Source organism: Oncorhynchus masou, chromosome 23 (assembly GCF_036934945.1).
Source record: "Oncorhynchus masou masou isolate Uvic2021 chromosome 23, UVic_Omas_1.1, whole genome shotgun sequence".
NCBI classification, from domain to species: Eukaryota; Metazoa; Chordata; class Actinopteri; order Salmoniformes; family Salmonidae; genus Oncorhynchus; species Oncorhynchus masou.
Window position 1 is genome coordinate 26,824,844 of NC_088234.1, and position 17,216 is coordinate 26,842,059.

General features: G+C 41.2%; 1 protein-coding gene across 2 annotated transcripts; it reads right to left on the reverse strand.

Moving 5' to 3' along the window:
- Positions 1–8,254: 8,254 nt before the first annotated feature.
- Positions 8,255–14,432, reverse strand: LOC135510658 (perilipin-2-like). Of its 2 annotated transcripts, XM_064931750.1 has the most exons (9): positions 14,339–14,432; positions 13,964–14,003; positions 13,346–13,541; positions 12,129–12,211; positions 11,484–11,802; positions 10,061–10,245; positions 9,734–9,844; positions 9,246–9,536; positions 8,255–8,504 (listed from the first exon to the last, which is right to left on the reverse strand). In XM_064931750.1, the coding sequence occupies exons 2-9, from the start codon at positions 13,991–13,993 to the stop codon at positions 8,400–8,402; spliced, it is 1,320 nt and encodes a 439-aa protein (XP_064787822.1). In that variant the 5' UTR covers positions 13,994–14,003; positions 14,339–14,432; the 3' UTR covers positions 8,255–8,399. The 2 variants fall into 2 exon arrangements, with proteins under 2 accessions (XP_064787822.1, XP_064787823.1); XM_064931751.1 differs by lacking the exon at positions 8,255–8,504 and having other exon boundaries at positions 8,812–9,536.
- Positions 14,433–17,216: the final 2,784 nt, after the last annotated feature.

The following is a 17,216-nucleotide window of genomic DNA, read 5'->3' on the forward strand; positions in this document are numbered from 1 at the left end:
GTTCTGCAAACCCAGCGTTTCATAAGCTTTCCTGGTAGCTGGTCTAGTTTAAACAGTCCTGCCAATAATTTACTTACTTAGTGCATCAAACATGATTTCGACCTTGTTTATGGAAAAGTGTTTACAACTGTATTTCATGGTTGCAACTTGCTGAAAATTGTCCACAGTGTTCCTATACTCTAGTCGATGATCCCGCAGGTGAAGAAGATGGATATGGAGGTCCTGGGCTGGCCTGGTTACACGTGGTCTGCGGTTGTGAGGCCGGACAGACGTACTGCCAAATTCTCTAAAATGACAGAGGCGGCTTATGGTAGAAGGATGAACATTCAATTCTCTGGCAACAGCTCTGGTGGACATTCCTGCAATCAGCATGCAAATTGCACACTTGCTCAACTTGAGACATCTGTGGCATTGTGTTGTGTGACAAAACAGCACATTTTAGTGTGGCCTTTTATTGTCCCAGCACAAGATGCACCTGTGTAATGATCATGCTGTTTAATCAGCTTCTTGATATGCCACACCTGTCAGGTGGATGGATTATCTTGGCAAGGGAGAAATGCTCACTAACAGGAGATAAACAAATTTGAGAGAAATGTTTTTTGTGCGTGTGGAACATTTCTGGTATCTTTTATTTCTGCTCATGAAACATGGGACCTATACTTTACATGTTGCGTTTTATATTTTTGGTCAATAATAATTTGTTCATAGCTATAACAGTATATGCCTCCTGTTTCAGCTGGTTGTTGAATTGTGTCGTGGTGTGGAGTCTAACCCAGCTGGCTACAAAACCATCCAGCCCCACCTGGACAGAATCCATTCATGCACAACACGTAAAGGGGTAAGTAACCTGAAATACCAGCCTATTAATGGCAAGTCTGCTTTACCTATTAATCAATGTAGATGGTTACAGTTGTTTTGTGTGTGATTGACATATTCAGAGCAAAGACAGATATGTGGAGGCCTCAAAGGATAACTTTATGGATCTGGTCCAAACTCTGCTAGAAGACTCAACAAAGAGGCAACATTTTTTCAGGTGAGATAATATTTCACATCTAGATGTTACAAATCCCACCTTCTAAGGACTAGAACAGGGATGGGCAACTCAATTGTAATTTTTTTTGTCAACTCAGTCCGGGTCTGAACTTACTGTTCAGAGTTAAAATAGTAGAATACACAAGGTGCAATTTCGAAATTGGGTTATTCATTAACAGATTTTCTCTTACGTCATTCACTGATAGACACTCAATTAGCCCATGTCAGTTAACAATTTTTTAGTGGACAGCTACCTAAACTTGGTAATAATGGTCAGTTGAGGGGCACCCATTGATTGTGTTAGTCAATCTCACCCAGATATCTTATTAAAAACTGCAAACATTTCTCTCCATCCTATGACAAATTGCGTTGAATTGCAGGAAATTAGTTATAAAATGTGTAAAATTGCACAAAATTAAATCTAAAATAAACAAAAAAATGTCTCCCTGCTGTCAGAGGGTGGCTGCTAAAATGTTTTGCTCAAATTTGGTTGTGGGGGTATGCACATGTGGGTACGCAGAATCGCAAGCAACTGCAGCCCCTGATGAGTTCAGATTTTTAGTTTCCCCCACCCCCATTAAAGCTGCCCATCCCTCGACTGGAATGACCTCAAGGCGAATATTGAATACGTTTAAATTACTACATGTGCCTTGGCTAAAACCACATGACTCTCCCTTTCTACCTCTGTGTTAAAGGAGGTGTTCCCTGTACAGTAGAGCACGAGGTATGACACAGCGCTACAGATACTGGTGTGGCAGTTCCTTGACAGACTGGAGGAGATGATGCCAGTGCCAGCTTTACACAGGTACTGACTCCATCTCCATCCTATTATATCATCTAAAACATGTTGATGTTCATTTGTATACTTGACACCCTTCCATGAATGAATAAACATTGATAAGTGTCAACTGGGTAGGGGCTAGGGGTCATGTGGGACTGGACAGCACTTTTCTCTGTTCTGCAGACATACTTATTCTTCTCTCCCTCTCGGACAGCATCCATTCTCAACCTGACCCCTATTGACCTGGAAGAGTGTCAGCAGTCTTTATCTGATCCTGAGCATCTGAAAACACTTCTGCAGCATCATAGAAATCTGGGGCACCTAAAAAAAGGTTAGGATCCCTCAGGTGATCTATTTGAACTTGTTAACCTCTGGGTGAAATACCTGTAGGGGATTCTCCTGAAAGAGAATTTGGAATTATTTGTATTCTCTCTCTTTTCAAGACCTTTTCTTCTATGACTCTGATACCATCCTGTCCACGTTGTCCTGCCTTGCTCCCTCGCTGAAGTCTTAACAGACCAAAAGAGGCAGAGAAAAAGGCACGGTGACGAACAAGAGTGATGTGAGGAGAAAGGGAGAGAATTACAATGCTCAAGGACTGAAAGAACAGGAGAGTGGAGAGGAGGGACAGCAAGAAGTCAGTGGGGAGGACGAATACGCCAATGAGGGAAGTGATGAGTGCGCTGAAAGACTGGAAGAGACTGGGGAATCCTCTGGGAACTCTGGGCAGCAGAAACAGCCATCATTAGTAGGCATCAATGGTAAGGAAATTCAGGGCAGAATACATTGCATACACTGGTGAACTGAGTTGAAGTTTGAGTAGCAGAGCCTGGTTGTTAGTAGTGTTGTCAAGATACCAGCATTTTGACTTTGATACCAGGTTTATTGTCATGATACTCAATACCAAAATGATACCATGGGCAAAAAAATAAGGCATATATTAGCCAGTCACAGAATTGTACTTTATCTAGATAAACTCAGGTACTGCTTTGTTCAATCGTTGGGCATCTTTTGAGTTCAATATCATTACATTAGAATCTTTTTACGGTAACATTTTTCAAAGACTCAATTTCTAACTACAGTACATAACAACATAATGGCAGTCATTTATTTGAATAATAAATCTCGATTTGATAAACTGAGTAAATGAAGATTTAGCCTAGGCCTTTTCACAATACTGGTGAATGTATATTCAATAGGAGTGTGTGCATGCATTGAGTTATTGAGCTTGTTTTGACTGATTTCATGGGGCTCCATTTGACAAACAATCTGTTTCCCTTCCATTTGGGACTTATTTTATTGTACTGATCAACAACATTTGCATAGAAGTAGCTTATTTTATAAAAGTACGCTCTGTCTCTTTAGCCAGTAATGACGCATTCACGAGGCGGAGGCAATAGATAATATTTGGGAGAGATGTGATAGAGAGACCGAATAAGTAAATTAATAACGTTTTTTGGTGGCATTTAGCTTTTAAATCAGCAACATTTTGCATATTATCACAAAGGGTAGTGAATTGATGTTGGCTTCAGCTGCAAACTAGCAAGGAAAGTTAGCCTACAAAGCTGGAAGCTACCAGTATCGTCTTGCATTTTAAAGTGTTTTAGCCTGTATGGACATTGTTTTGAGAACCATAATTAACAGTTTCTACATTTCTGCATGTCGCGTCGCATTATTCAGGTGTTAACTTCTGTACAGCATGATAAGGGGGACATCGTCTGTGCTGATATACTTTTTTGTATTTATATTATTATTTAATTTTTAAATTTTTACCCCTTTTCTACCCAATTGGTAGTTAGTCTTGTCCCATCGCTGCACCTCCCATACGGACTCGGGAGAGGCGACGGTCGAGAGCCATGCATCCTCCGAAACAAGACGTTGCCAAGCCGCACAGCTTCTTGACACACTGCTCGCGGCACCAATGTGTCGGAGGAAACACTGCAACTGGCGACACGAGTCAGTGTGCATGTGCCCGGCCCGCCACATGTAGTCGCTAGAGCTTGATGGGACAAGGACATCCCGGCCGGCCAAACCCTCCCCTAACCCCGACCACGCCGGGAAAATTGTGTGATGCCTCTAGCACTGCGATGCAGTTCCTTTGACCGCTGCGCCACTCGGGAGGCTCTTGCGCTGATAGACTTGATTCGTGTGACACGTTTGACAGAAGTACCGAAAGTAACATTCTAATACCAAACAATATTTTCATGTTCTAGTATCGGAAAAAATTTACAAATGTTTTGGTATACCGTGCAACACGAGTTGTTAGTCAAACTTATTTTAAAGTAACTTTGTAAAAATGTATTTTAAAGTAACACTTAATTTTTCAGGAATGTTTTACTCCACTCCATAACTCCACTAGTTTAGATAAATTTAGATCAGATTCTATAATTGCACAACAGATTTCGGCATGGATAAAATACAAATCTTTATATTATTGCCTCATCGACTACTGACAACAATCTGCAATGGAAATTTGAACTCACCAGCCCTTATTTCACCCTCCTGTGTTTTCTACCTGCAGGACAAGCTAAAGCCAAGCCCCCCCAGTCCCAGGGCTTTTCCTGCTCACAGTGCCAGTTCTCCAACAGGAGATGGCTCACCCTTCAGGAGCACATCAAGAAGAACCATCCAAAGGAGGACCGTGGGATCCTGGACTCTGGAGAAGCTGGAGCTGAGAACAACGTCCTGCCTGTCAGTGAGACAGAAAGCTCCTCGGCCAAGAAGACCAGGAAGAACAGGTACATCTGCTCCCAGTGTGGGAAGGGTCAGAAGTGTTCATATGAACTGAGACGACACAAAACCGTTCACTCTGAGGTGAAGCCCTTCCATTGTGACCAGTGTGAGAAGAGATGCAAAACAAAGGTGGCTCTAAAACAACACCATCGAGTTCACACTGGAGAAAGGCCAAATGTTTGCTCACATTGTGGCAGAGGTTTTAGGTCTGCAGGAACTTTACAATCACATGTACGCACCCACACCGGGGAGCGACCTTTTGTCTGTTCTATATGTGGGAAGGGATTTATTCAACATCAAATACTGATAGGTCACCTTCGGTGGCATAGAGGGGAGAAATTGTTCTTATGTACCGTTTGTGGAAAGAATTTTACTACTTCAGGTGCCTTGTTGGTACACTCACGAACACACACGGATGAACGCCCCAAAAGCTGTGTGCATTGTGGGAAGAGGTTTAGAAGATGTTACGGTCTCACAATACATCGGCGGATCCACACTGGTGAGCGGCCGTTCTCCTGCACACAGTGCGGCAAATGCTTCACATCCCACAGCGACCTTAGCAGACACATGCGAATTCATACAGGAGAGAAATCTTAGCAGTGTAGAATGTGCGATAGGAGAGCGACAACCTGAAAGTTTCAGGGTTTCAGTGTGTAATATCAGTACGGCCCACCATAATTCACCAAGTGTGGCAAGAAGGAAGGAAAGAAAGAAAGAAATACAAAATTCCACAGCTCCTCGTTGGACAGGAATTGCAGTAACCACAGTGTATCCATGTTCTAAGAACACACATTATATTGTAACAACATTGTTTCCCATTTATAACGAGAATTGTTATTTCATAATAACAAGTTATTAACTTATATCGTAATAACATCTTTCTCATAGTTGCAAGATAATTGGCTGTTTTGTAATACTGAGTCATTTAATGACAGCGTAATTGGATTTTTCTCGTAATATTGATGTCATTAGTTACTTTTCTCTAGGTGGTATCTTTTCAACACTGTATATTAGATAATCACACCATCATATTCACTGTATCCTCCCCACTAAAAGTCACTGAAATGAAAGCTAGGCTGTTAGTCAGGGAGCATCAATTGTTTTTAAAAACATATTTATACAGTTTGTGTAATTAGACAAGGCAATATACTACATTTGCAGTGTGGCCTCTGGACCTCAGTGAAGACAGAATGTGGCCCCCGAACAAAATGAGTTTGAGTTCTGTACAGGACTACGGTGGTGAAGATAGTGATGCTCGGTTGTTCTATAGTTTGTGACTATGGTAAGATCCTTGACTAAACCACCTTATCATAACTTGTCTCGTCAAATCAACAGGTACACCTGCTCCCAGTGTGGGAAAGGTTTCAGAAACCACTGTGACCTGAGACGACATGAAAGCGTTCACTCTGAAGCCAGGCCGTTCCATTGTGACCAGTGTGAGAAGAGATACAAAACGAAGGGATGTCTAAAACAGCACCAGAAAGTTCACCAGGCAAATCGGATTGAAGAAAGGACATACGTTTGCTCACATTGTGGCAGGGGCTTTAGGAAAACAGAAATCTTAAAGTCACATGAACGCACTCACCCCGGGGAGCGACCTTATGTCTGTTCTATCTGTGGGAAGGGATTTATACAGTCCAATGGCCTGACGCAACACCTCCGGATGCACAGAGGGGAGAAACGGTTCTTATGTAGCGTTTGTGGAATGACCTTAAGCACCTCAGGTCAGTTGAGGGTACACATGAGAACACACACAGGTGAGCAACCCAACAGCTGTCAACTTTGTGGGAGGAGGTTCAAACAACCTGAAAGTCTCACAGTGCATCTGCGGAGTCACACAGGCGAGCGGCCGTACCCCTGCACACTGTGTGACAAACATTTTGCATCCAGCAGCTGCGTTCAAAAACACATGAGAACTCATACAGGGGAGAAACCTTATCAGTGTATAAGGTGTGGGAAGAGATTCACTGAAAGCGGCAACCTGAAAATACACCAGTGAGTTCATCGAGAAAAAGTCTAAGTGAGGGACGTTGTGCTCTGTACAGCAGGGTTCCCCAACTGGCAACCCGCAGACCGAATTTAGATTTTCATTGTTGGACATAAGACTGTAAAAACACCAGAAAATCATCTATTGGTTTTCATTTCTGAAATATATTCCCAAGTACTGCCACGCATAATGCCTCATCCCCATACTGTTTATATTTATTTACTTTTCTGCTCTTTTGCACACCAATATCTCTACCTGTACATGACCATCTGATAATATATCACTCCAGGGTTAATCTGCAAAATTGTTATTATTCGTCTACCTCCTCATGCCTTTTGCACACAATGTATATAGACTCTCTTTTTTTCTACTGTGTTATTGACTTGTTAATTGTTTACTCCATGTGTAACTCTGTCTGTTCACACTGCTATGCTTTATCTTGGCCAGGTCGCAGTTGCAAATGAGAACTTGTTCTCAACTAGCCTACCTGGTTAAATAAAGGTGAAATAAAAATAAATAAAAAATAATACAGTAATACATTTGATTGTATAGAAATAATAATAATTGATTGGATTTATATAGCACTTTTCTGCTAACTGAAGTACTCAAAGTAACTTTACATAGTAGGGGGAAACTCACCTCATCCACTATCAATGTGCATCACCCACCACAGTGATGCACAGTGACCATTTTTATGCCAAAACTCTACCCCACACATCAGCTATCAGGTGGAGAGGTGAGTAGTGATATATTCCATTTAGGAATGAGGGGGATGATTCAGTGGCCATGATGGAATGTGGCCAGGTTGGGAATTTAGCCATGACACTGTGGTGAACATCCATACTCTTATAATAAGCACCATGGGATTTTGAAAGACCATGGAGAGTCAGGACACCCATTTTAACGTGCCATCCAAAAGAAGGCACCCTTCACAGGACAATGTTCCCAAATGTAATCAAGGATTGACATTTTTGTTTTAGTCAAATATCTGTTTAGGCGTCTTGCAGTCATTTTGCAGTATAAAACCATTTTTTTATTATGTTCCGGCCCACGACCATCTGCTCCAGAAAGAAATTGGCCCGCGGCTGAATCTAATTGATGATCCCTGCATGACACATTATGAAGACTGTCATAATTGTTGAGGATTCCTGGCAAAGTTTTTATATAGATTTTGTGTATATGACTATTCCTCTTGTTAATAAAGAAGACATTATGAGCAGCAATGGGGCAGAACACTGTCTCTATTTACTTATTAAAGAACTGCTAATTAGAACATACAACCACACACTGGTTACATTTACTCCTAATTCCCCTGCAACTATGAGAAATGGCATTCTTATTCTGGAGGCCTCAGTCTATATCCCATTACCTTTACATTATATTCTGTAAAGGAAACCATAGTTACTGTATAGCTGCAATGTTTATTTAAATGCTCACATGCCTTTCATGAAAATACCCGAGGAAAGTGACTGCCTTCTAGTTTAACTTTTTGAATGTTTTCAAGTGCAAAATCTACAAAAAATTAAAACCCAATCAAACATGTTCATAAAAGGCATTGAGTAGAAGTAAATTAATACACAAACACCAATTTTATTACATCTTAAATGACCGCATTATGAATTTTATAATGAGTCCGATTCAAAACTGGATATGTAAGTAGGAGATGCGGTCACTTAGCGAATGCAACAATGTTTCATCCACAACAGAACAGACAGTTGAAGTACATGAGTATTTACTTATTTTATTTAAAATTTAAAATACACTGGCCAAATGAATCAATGTCTACCAATGGTATTTGAAAGTATTTTGAAAATAAATACTATTTTCAATAACTAACCATACGTGCTATTTAGCTGACAATGAAGGTTATTGGTGAGCAATGGGAGCTGATAGAGGTTTGTTGGTGCTGGTCTCATCTGACATTTCATCATCCTCAACTGACGAGAGGTCGGACAAGGTAGAGTCTGGTACCTGTAAATGGAAAACGCAACTAAGCACAAGAACCTGCCTTACTGTATGACCTTTGGACTACTAGGTATTAATACAGTGGGAGGGTTACATCATTGCCAAACCTAGTCCTGGAAAACCATACAACTACAGTTTAGTTAGTTGAACCACTCACAGACAAACCTCATATCCAAGCTATCTCAATATATTACAGACACTGAATTCACTGAAGCCCGAAGATGGGTTTCGACAATGTATAAAACATCCAATTCCATTCCCAAATGCTTTCACACTGGTTGGTCATTTTCAAGGCAGCAAGACAACACACAAATGACATATTAACTTATTTATTAGAATTGTACTAAGATGGCAGCATGCAAGGCAAGGTATTAACATCTACGTATCTACTATATGGCAGGTTATGGTTACAACAGGATATAATGTGATGTCAAAAACAACAGTAGCATCAAAAGCAATGTCCTGCATAAGAAAAGGCATATGGAAATTAAGCTAGATTATTGAGCACACACTGAGCAACATTTACAAACAGTTGGTCAACATTTATTCATCAACATGCTGAATAAATGCAAGCTCATTAGTGTGACTTAATAATATTTGATGGAGGAATAATATGGGATAGAAAGTCGTTAAACAGGCAGCTAGTTATTCCATTGATTTCATCTCCACTGCGGGGGCTGGTGTCTTCTGAGACTGGGAGGACGTGGCGGTGGGGGGTGGTGCCAGCCGGGGGTAAAAGGGACCTACCAGCCAGTTGAGGGATGTGTTGTTAACCAGGTAGTCCATGACGTCATCCAGCGACTCCTTCATCTTGCCCAGCTGGGCCTTGCTGCTGGCCAGCACGCCATCCGACAGGTCCCCAAACGCCGCCGCTTTGCTGAAGCTGGAGTAGACCTGGGAGGCGGAGTGGCTGAGGAAGAGCGCCTCCTTCTGGATGTTCTGGGGAAGGCCCTGCAGGCCAGACACCAGCACCTGGCACGTTGTCTGCAGCTGCTGGGTGAGGGAGCGTGCTATGGCCAGGGTCCTTGACTCTATATTCTGGGGGATAAATGATGAAGACCATTTAATTCGCCTGTATCTTCACATAAAATGAAGTAGCTTTTTCCTCAAGAAGTAGTCAAATAAAATAACTTAAATATGCCATTTGGACGCAAAACTGCAAGAGATGGTCCATGTACAATATGATGTGGCTAAAATGGTATTATATGATGAGTGCTCTTAAGTATGGTCATTACCTCAGCCTCATTGCCATCGGCTTCCTCATTAGACTTCCACTCAATCAGGGAGCTCAGTTTCCCTTTCACCTTCTGGTTAGCTCCGTCAATATTCTTTCTGGCGTATTCAATCTAAAAGGGTTGAAAACGAAATGATAGACTTCACAACGAACATCTCATTCCCACATAATTTAAATGAATCCAGTGCAAGGGAACCTCATCAGATCTTATTACATCTCATGAAAGACAGTTACAATAATTTCCATTTACTCCTTCTGCAGAATTTACACATTCTATGGAGAAGAAAGTTTTCCATTTCCACTTCTATCATTTGATGTCAACACTCACCAGGTCTACAGTGTGGTTGAGTTGTGAGATGGACTCCTGGCTGCGCTGCTTGGCGTCTTTGACCTGGGCCAGAGCCTTGTGGTACGCCCTCTTACGCAGCTTGGTAGACAGAGAGCCCAGACGGACATAGTAGCTAGGTGCATCCTTCGCCACGTCGAATCCTTCGACCATTTTAGCCTCGATTTCTGTCAAGGTGAAAAGAGGAACATGAAACTAAAGCGGCAATCAGGAGTTGAAACAATAAAGGGGAATTAGGACTAGAGAAATGTAACCACTCTCATATTCAAAGACAGCTATGGATGCAAGGACTGGCCATCCATGGTATCAGAATTATAGTTTTAACCATATTTTCGGGCTATACAGTGATTGTTTACATGTTGTTTACAAACATTGGATTAGTAGAAGCTTATACTTTGGGTTCTGATGGGGTACGACAGTTGAACTAAGCTCATGAGGCATTTAAAAATGATATTCATCAAGAATAAATGGTTGCATATCGTTCATTTATAAGTCAGAAAATGGATGTAGCTGTCACACCCTGGCCATAGAGAGGCTTTTATTCTCTATTTTGGGTAGGCCAGGGTGTGACTAGGGTGGGCATTCTAGTTTCTTTAATTCTATGTTCTTTATTGTTTCTGGCCGAGTGTGGTTCCCAATCAGAGGCAGCTGTATATCGTTGTCTCTGATTGGAGATCATACTTAGGCAGCCCTTTCCCTCCTTCTGTGTGGGAACTTGTTCTTTGCACAATGAAGCTGGTTGTAGTCATTATTGTTTTGTCTTTTCTAAAAGTTTCACTTCTTTAATAAATTATGTGGAACTCAAAGAACGCTGCGCATTGGTCTCATCCTTCCGACGACAGCCGTGACAGTAGCAACTGCTGATTGTCCCTTTAAGCATTACTTTGAGTGTTTTGTGTAAAAAAAATATCAAGTTATTGTAATCATTGTAAATGTAATGTAAACGTTTGCTGACATTGTATGGGTTTAAGTGAGCAAGCTTAGTGAATCTAATCACACATAGTATTATGAGTAAATGAGTAGTTGACTTCCTAACCTTGAGTTTATTGACAACATGTTTTGGAAGTGTTGTAGGAAACATTGTGTACAGGATTATTCCTCTTTATTTGTCACTGTACTGTAAACCAAAATGATTTAGCCCAAAACAACCAGAAATGTTCTCTTTTGGTCATTAGAAAAAAATGGGCCATGTCTGAATAATCTTAGTTTCTGAGAATCTCAACCGAACCGGATTAGCTGCCTTTTCTCCGGAATGTTGATGAAGATCAACAGCATAGCTAAATAGTATCAATGACTGATCTTAATGCTCTTTAGTGTTGTTGCTAGCCCCAGTCCAATTATTCAGTCATCACTGAGAATCCATTGTAAGAGACTGTTAGGTTATATAAGCCTAGCTCTCACTCACCCAACTCGTCCTCAGTGCAAGGCAGGTACTGGTCCACCAGGCTCTCGGAGGTGGTGAGTGCCGTGTCCATTCCGCTGCTGACCATCTGGGCCACACGGCTTTCCATCACCGTATTCACGCTGCCGCTGACCGCAGCCCGGGTCATCTGCATACCATCCTGGACAGCAGCACGAGTCATCTCCACGCCGTCCTGCACGACACCCCTGGTCCGGTCCACTGCATTGGTCAAGGTGTGGGACACACTGTCCTTGGCCCCTGTGACGGTGTTGGACATCACGTCTTTGGCACCGGTCACTGCATACTTGGCGTTGGCGACAATCTAGACCGGAAGAATGGGATAGGGAGGAAAAAGGTTGTTTTTCATTTAACCAGGAAAGTCACATTGAGATTGAACTTAAATTTTCAAATGAGTGAGTCCTGGCCTTTGGATGACCACTGACTGACTAGACACTTGCTTATGACAGAGGGAGAGCCCGGTCCAAATAGATGATACGTCACTGATTTTGACACACACAGGTTATGAGTCATTGCTCCTCCCTCTATGGTTGGCCAACCTGACTGGCATCCGCTTGATTCATTGTGAAATACGGTGTTGCGTTGTGTCATTCGGTACCAAGTAATAACTGGGGAGTGAGAGTCATATACCTGCTCAGAAGGCTGGTGCAGGATTGGCAAGGTCTTCTCAATCTTATCCAGACCTTTGCAGGCCAAGTCATTGGCCATGGAAACTGGTGGCAGAAAAAGAGGGCATAACATTATAAGCAAAATGTATCACATTCAAGGTTGGAAATGGAGAGTCATACATTTTAGCACTACAGAAGAATACTAAAAAAGTGTTACTGGTTCAAGACAAGACCAAAGATGTGATTACTAGGTAAAAGGTTATGTTATTGAGCAACAGCTCATAGATGACTGGACGGACTTTCTGGTCCTTACACAATTAGGAAGTGTAACTCACTATTTCTTTCCACGATCTAATGCTGAGCGATTAACCAATATTTCCGGGATTTTCGGTTATTAAACAACTAATTGACCGATGTTGGTTCAATTACTTGAATTCCATTTACTTCGGGGGTTTTGTGAGCCCAACGCGCCGTTTCACTAGAGAAAATTCTAATCATTCACGAGAGAAATAAACTCAATAACTATGTGGGTCGCTGGGCTAAAGCGAGTTGTAGTTTTCATTAAGCTAATATTCAACCTATTTCAGTGCAGAAACGTGGTAATTAACGTCAATGACCATAATCCATTGCGCCATTTTTATCCGGCTCAGGCATAGATGGATACACTTTTAAGCCTAATAAATTACGTTAGATACAATCACCGCATAGACCGCAAGAGATAGAGACAGTTCGTGATAGTATGCCTTATCTTTGAAGAAACAGTACAATTATTTTGTTAGACAGTTCTGCAGCTAGTCTAGCTAAATTGGGTTGCTGAGAAATATAATAATACATTTAAAAATATATTTTTAAAGTTTTGGTTTTTGAAAAGAGTACACTAGTCGTGTATATCGGACCGATATAGGCTTCTCAGCACCCTGCTTTGAAATTGCAATTAAAAAGCTCCAAAGTAATTGTTATGTTTAAAAAATATTATCGAAACCGAAAAGCCCTGCCTATTGGTTTATAATCGAAACCAAACGGACCTAGAAAAGCACAGTATGTTTTGTAATAAGCATATGTTTAAAGCCTTATACTAGAAATTCCATTCTGGCAAAGCGCTTGCTTTTCCATTTTCAGCTCTCCAGATTTGACCACCACATAGGAAATTAATCAAATAGATTAAACTCAATATGTAGGTCTACATTAGTGAAAATATACCAGGTGGCTGTAGATTTGGAGATGGCTACAGATTCTTACTTTGTGGCTCCAGCTTGCCGATGATGGGTGCTGCACCGGTGAGCGCTGCAGTGGTGAGGTTCCTAACCCCCTGCTCGGCCACCTCACACATAGACTTGAGGTAGGGGTGGTTATCCTTGGTGGTGCAGTAGGCACTGGACACCATGTCATAGGTGGAGCTCACCAATGGGAGGCTGGTCACCCTCTCAACCACATTCTGGTGAGAAATTGGGTTGAAAATGGATGTTAGAACACAGCGTGTTACAATATCTCAAGAGTAATGTCAGCAATGACACAAGTAGAAACCCTAAGTATGCTATAGGCTTCTGAATGTATAGATTTTCCTTCAGATTTAAAATGAGCAACCTAACCCACCTGGGGTCCAAAGGATCAATGCCTAGCAGCTCCTGACTAAAGTTGGCTACTGTAGTATAAAACTTTAACTTGCTATCCTTTATCATAACATTGGCCCTGTAAACACACAAAGAAAAATAAAGACAAACCTAGAACCAAGCCAATTGAATGTCAACTATCTGAGGAGTTGTAGCCTATCATTTTCTGTATATGCATTTATGTCCTGTTTCATTATCAGCTGGCATACACTACTTTGATCCGTTTCACTCCCCAAAAGAGACATACCTGGTTATTGACGACTTCAACGACTTCCATGTCTGCAAACCTAAACAAAAGGAGAAAGACATTAAGACGTTATGGACATTTAATTTCTTTCAACAACGCAAAAAAAAGTTATTTTCTGCTACATTGCTTTGATAAACTCACAAGGAAAAAATACGATTTAATATTTCTACATCATTATGTCTACTCAATTATCTACCCAAACAACATCAGGGAAAGTGATATTGATTGATACAGTGTAGCAGCAAACGTTACTGTATGCTGTCAAATTCGAAAGAGGAACTCTCGCGTTCAGACAAATATCCACCAAATTGGTTGATCATGAAATCAAATAAACACAAAAGTATGATAATAATAAAATTGAACAAGGTTACCTACCACGTTAGTTGGTTAATTTTGGTGAATGATGACGATCCCAGCAGTGTAATAACTTACTCCGTTTCAAGTTTGATTTGATTGTGAACTAACAACGTCCCATTTATAGTATCTGCTTCTCGCGAGATATTGCTAATAACTTGACGTAACCGCCTCAAAAAATTATAGGGCAAAGGTAACGAGGGGGGAAATGGCAGGGGATTTCCTAGATAAATGAATGGCCTGACACAGTCCTGCATCAGTTGAGGATAAACGATGTCATGTGGTAGCTTCTTACACTAACAACCTCTATAGTGGATATCCCATAGATGTTATATTTATTTTTGTAGGATTACTGGGATAACATGTATATGATTACATAATGTACTGCTGTTTGGATTCTATTCCACATACATTCAGAGATTCCCTTTTAATAACCCTTAAAGTAGGCTGTGGCCATTTCGGGAATACATCCCTAGCCAAAAAGTCATTGGATTTCGTAGACTGACGGGCTATTGAACCTGGGTTTTACGGTACTAGAGTCTTTACAGTGAGGGGTGTCAGAAGAACGGATACTTTTATAAAACCATTTAGGCTGTATGACCTGACTCTGTGTGTTACACTATAATTACAATGACTGTAATACAGTGTAATTCATACTTAGACAATGAATCATCATGCCATGTGATTTGTGAATGCAGTATTACTCAATGAACTATTCCCCAGTTGGCCGTCATTTTTGACCTTGCTCAAAAGTCTGGATTAAAGAGATATTGGACTAAAATAGACGTTTCTACATAACTGAACCCCCTTTCCTTAGCCTTTTATATTTATAAGTATGGAAGTAGTGGTAAAGTAGGTTAAACCCTGAGCACCGTGGGTAAATAGGTGGGCAAATGGTAATGAAAAAGGGGAAAAATGATCTAGAGTAATTAAAAAAGGTGGGTAAAAGCTAAATTTACCCTCCACTACATCAATAGTTCTAAGTTGTAATAGGCTAGATTTTACCCTTCCAATGACTAAGTGACGTTTGTGATTACTTTGCTGTTTTGATCTGGACTATTATCCAATCACATAGTGTATTACAATCCAGAAGGTTGCATCATATAATTTTATTTGCCTGGCCTGATGTGATGTCAAGCAAAGTACAACCTGTGGACCAAGAACAATGAATGTCGTCACTTTATTGATGCACTTTGTGATGTCTACATAGCATGGACAATAAGGGATATTTGACAAGTTGCAGTTGTCTAGAAGCACATAATACATGTGTAGCTTTGTGTTTTTGTCACGTTGGTTTTTGCTGTTTGGCTTAGGCTATGTCTCATGTGACATGAGAAACTGACAAGTTTACGTATTTGTTCAGGATGTGGTAGGTTTTGTAATCCAACTTTATATAAATGTTTACCCAGTGTTGCTAGTAGTGAAAGCATCTTCAATGGCATGTTGAGTGTGATCAAAGTTCATTGTCCTTATGTGACTTCTCTGACCGCATCTGAGTCATGCCACAGCTTTATAGTTTATAGGTCTCGCCAGTAGTGGTGCGTGGGTAAAATCACTGGAGAAGCCAGAAAAAAATTGCATTTTACAAACTACAGTATGTGTTGTGATAATTGAGTTTGCTCTATAATCTATTAGTTCATATGCCTTGTGACTGTGATATATACAGTGCATTTGGAAAGTATTCAGAACCCTTGACTTTTTTCACATTTTGTAATATCACAGCCTTATTCTAAAATTGTTTAAATAAAACACCTTCCTCATCAATCCACACACAATACCCCATAAAAGACCAAGCAAAAACAGGTTTTTAGAAATTTTAGCAAATCTATAAAAAATGTAAAACAGAAATACCTTATTTACATAAGTATTCAGACCCTTTGCTATGAGACTTGAAATTGAGCTCAGGTGCATCCTGTTTCGATTGATCATCCTTGAGATGTTTCTACAACTTGATTGGAGTCCATCTGGGGTAAATTCAATTGATTGGATATGATTTGTAAAGGCACACACCTGTCAATATAAGGTCCCACAGTTGACCGTGCAAGTCAGAGCAAAATCAAAGCCATGAGGTCTAAAGAATTGCTTGTAGAGCTCCGAGACAGGATTCTGTCGAGGCACAGATCAGGGGAAGGGTACCAAAACATTTCTGCAGCATTGAAGGTCCCCAAGAACACAGTGGGCTCCATCATTCTTAAATGGAAGAAGTTTGGAACCACCAAGACACTTCCTAGAGCGGTGGCCTGGCCAAACTGAGCAATCGGGGGAGAAGGGCCTTGGTCAGGGAGGTGACCAAAAACCCTATGGTCACTCTGATTGAACTCCAGAGTTCCTCTGTGGAGATGGGAGAACCTTCCATAAGGACAACCATCTCTGCAGCACTCCACCAATCAGGCCTTTATAGTAGAGTGACCAGACGAAAGCCACTCCTCAGTAAAAGGCACATGACAGTGCGCTTGGAGTTTGCCAATTGGCACCTAAAGGACTCTCAGACTATGAGAAACAAGATTCTCTGGTCTGATGAAACTGAGATTGAACTCTTTTGCCTGAATACCAAGTGTCACGTCAGGAGGAAACCTGGCACCATCCCTACCGTGAAGCATGGTGGCAGCATCATGCTGTGGGAATGTTTTTCAGTGGCAGGGACTGAGAGACTAGTCAGGATCGAGGGAAAGATGAATGGAGCAAAGTAAAAGAGAGGTCCTTGATGAAAACTTGCTCCAGGGCACTCAGGACCTCAGACTGGGGTGAAGGTTCATCTTCCAACAGGACAATGAACCTAAGCTCACAGCCAAGACAACGCAGGAAAGGCATCGGGACAAGTCTCTGAATGTCCTTGAGTGGCCCAGCCAGTGCCCGGACTTGAACATGATCAAACATCTCTGGAGAGACCTGAAAATAG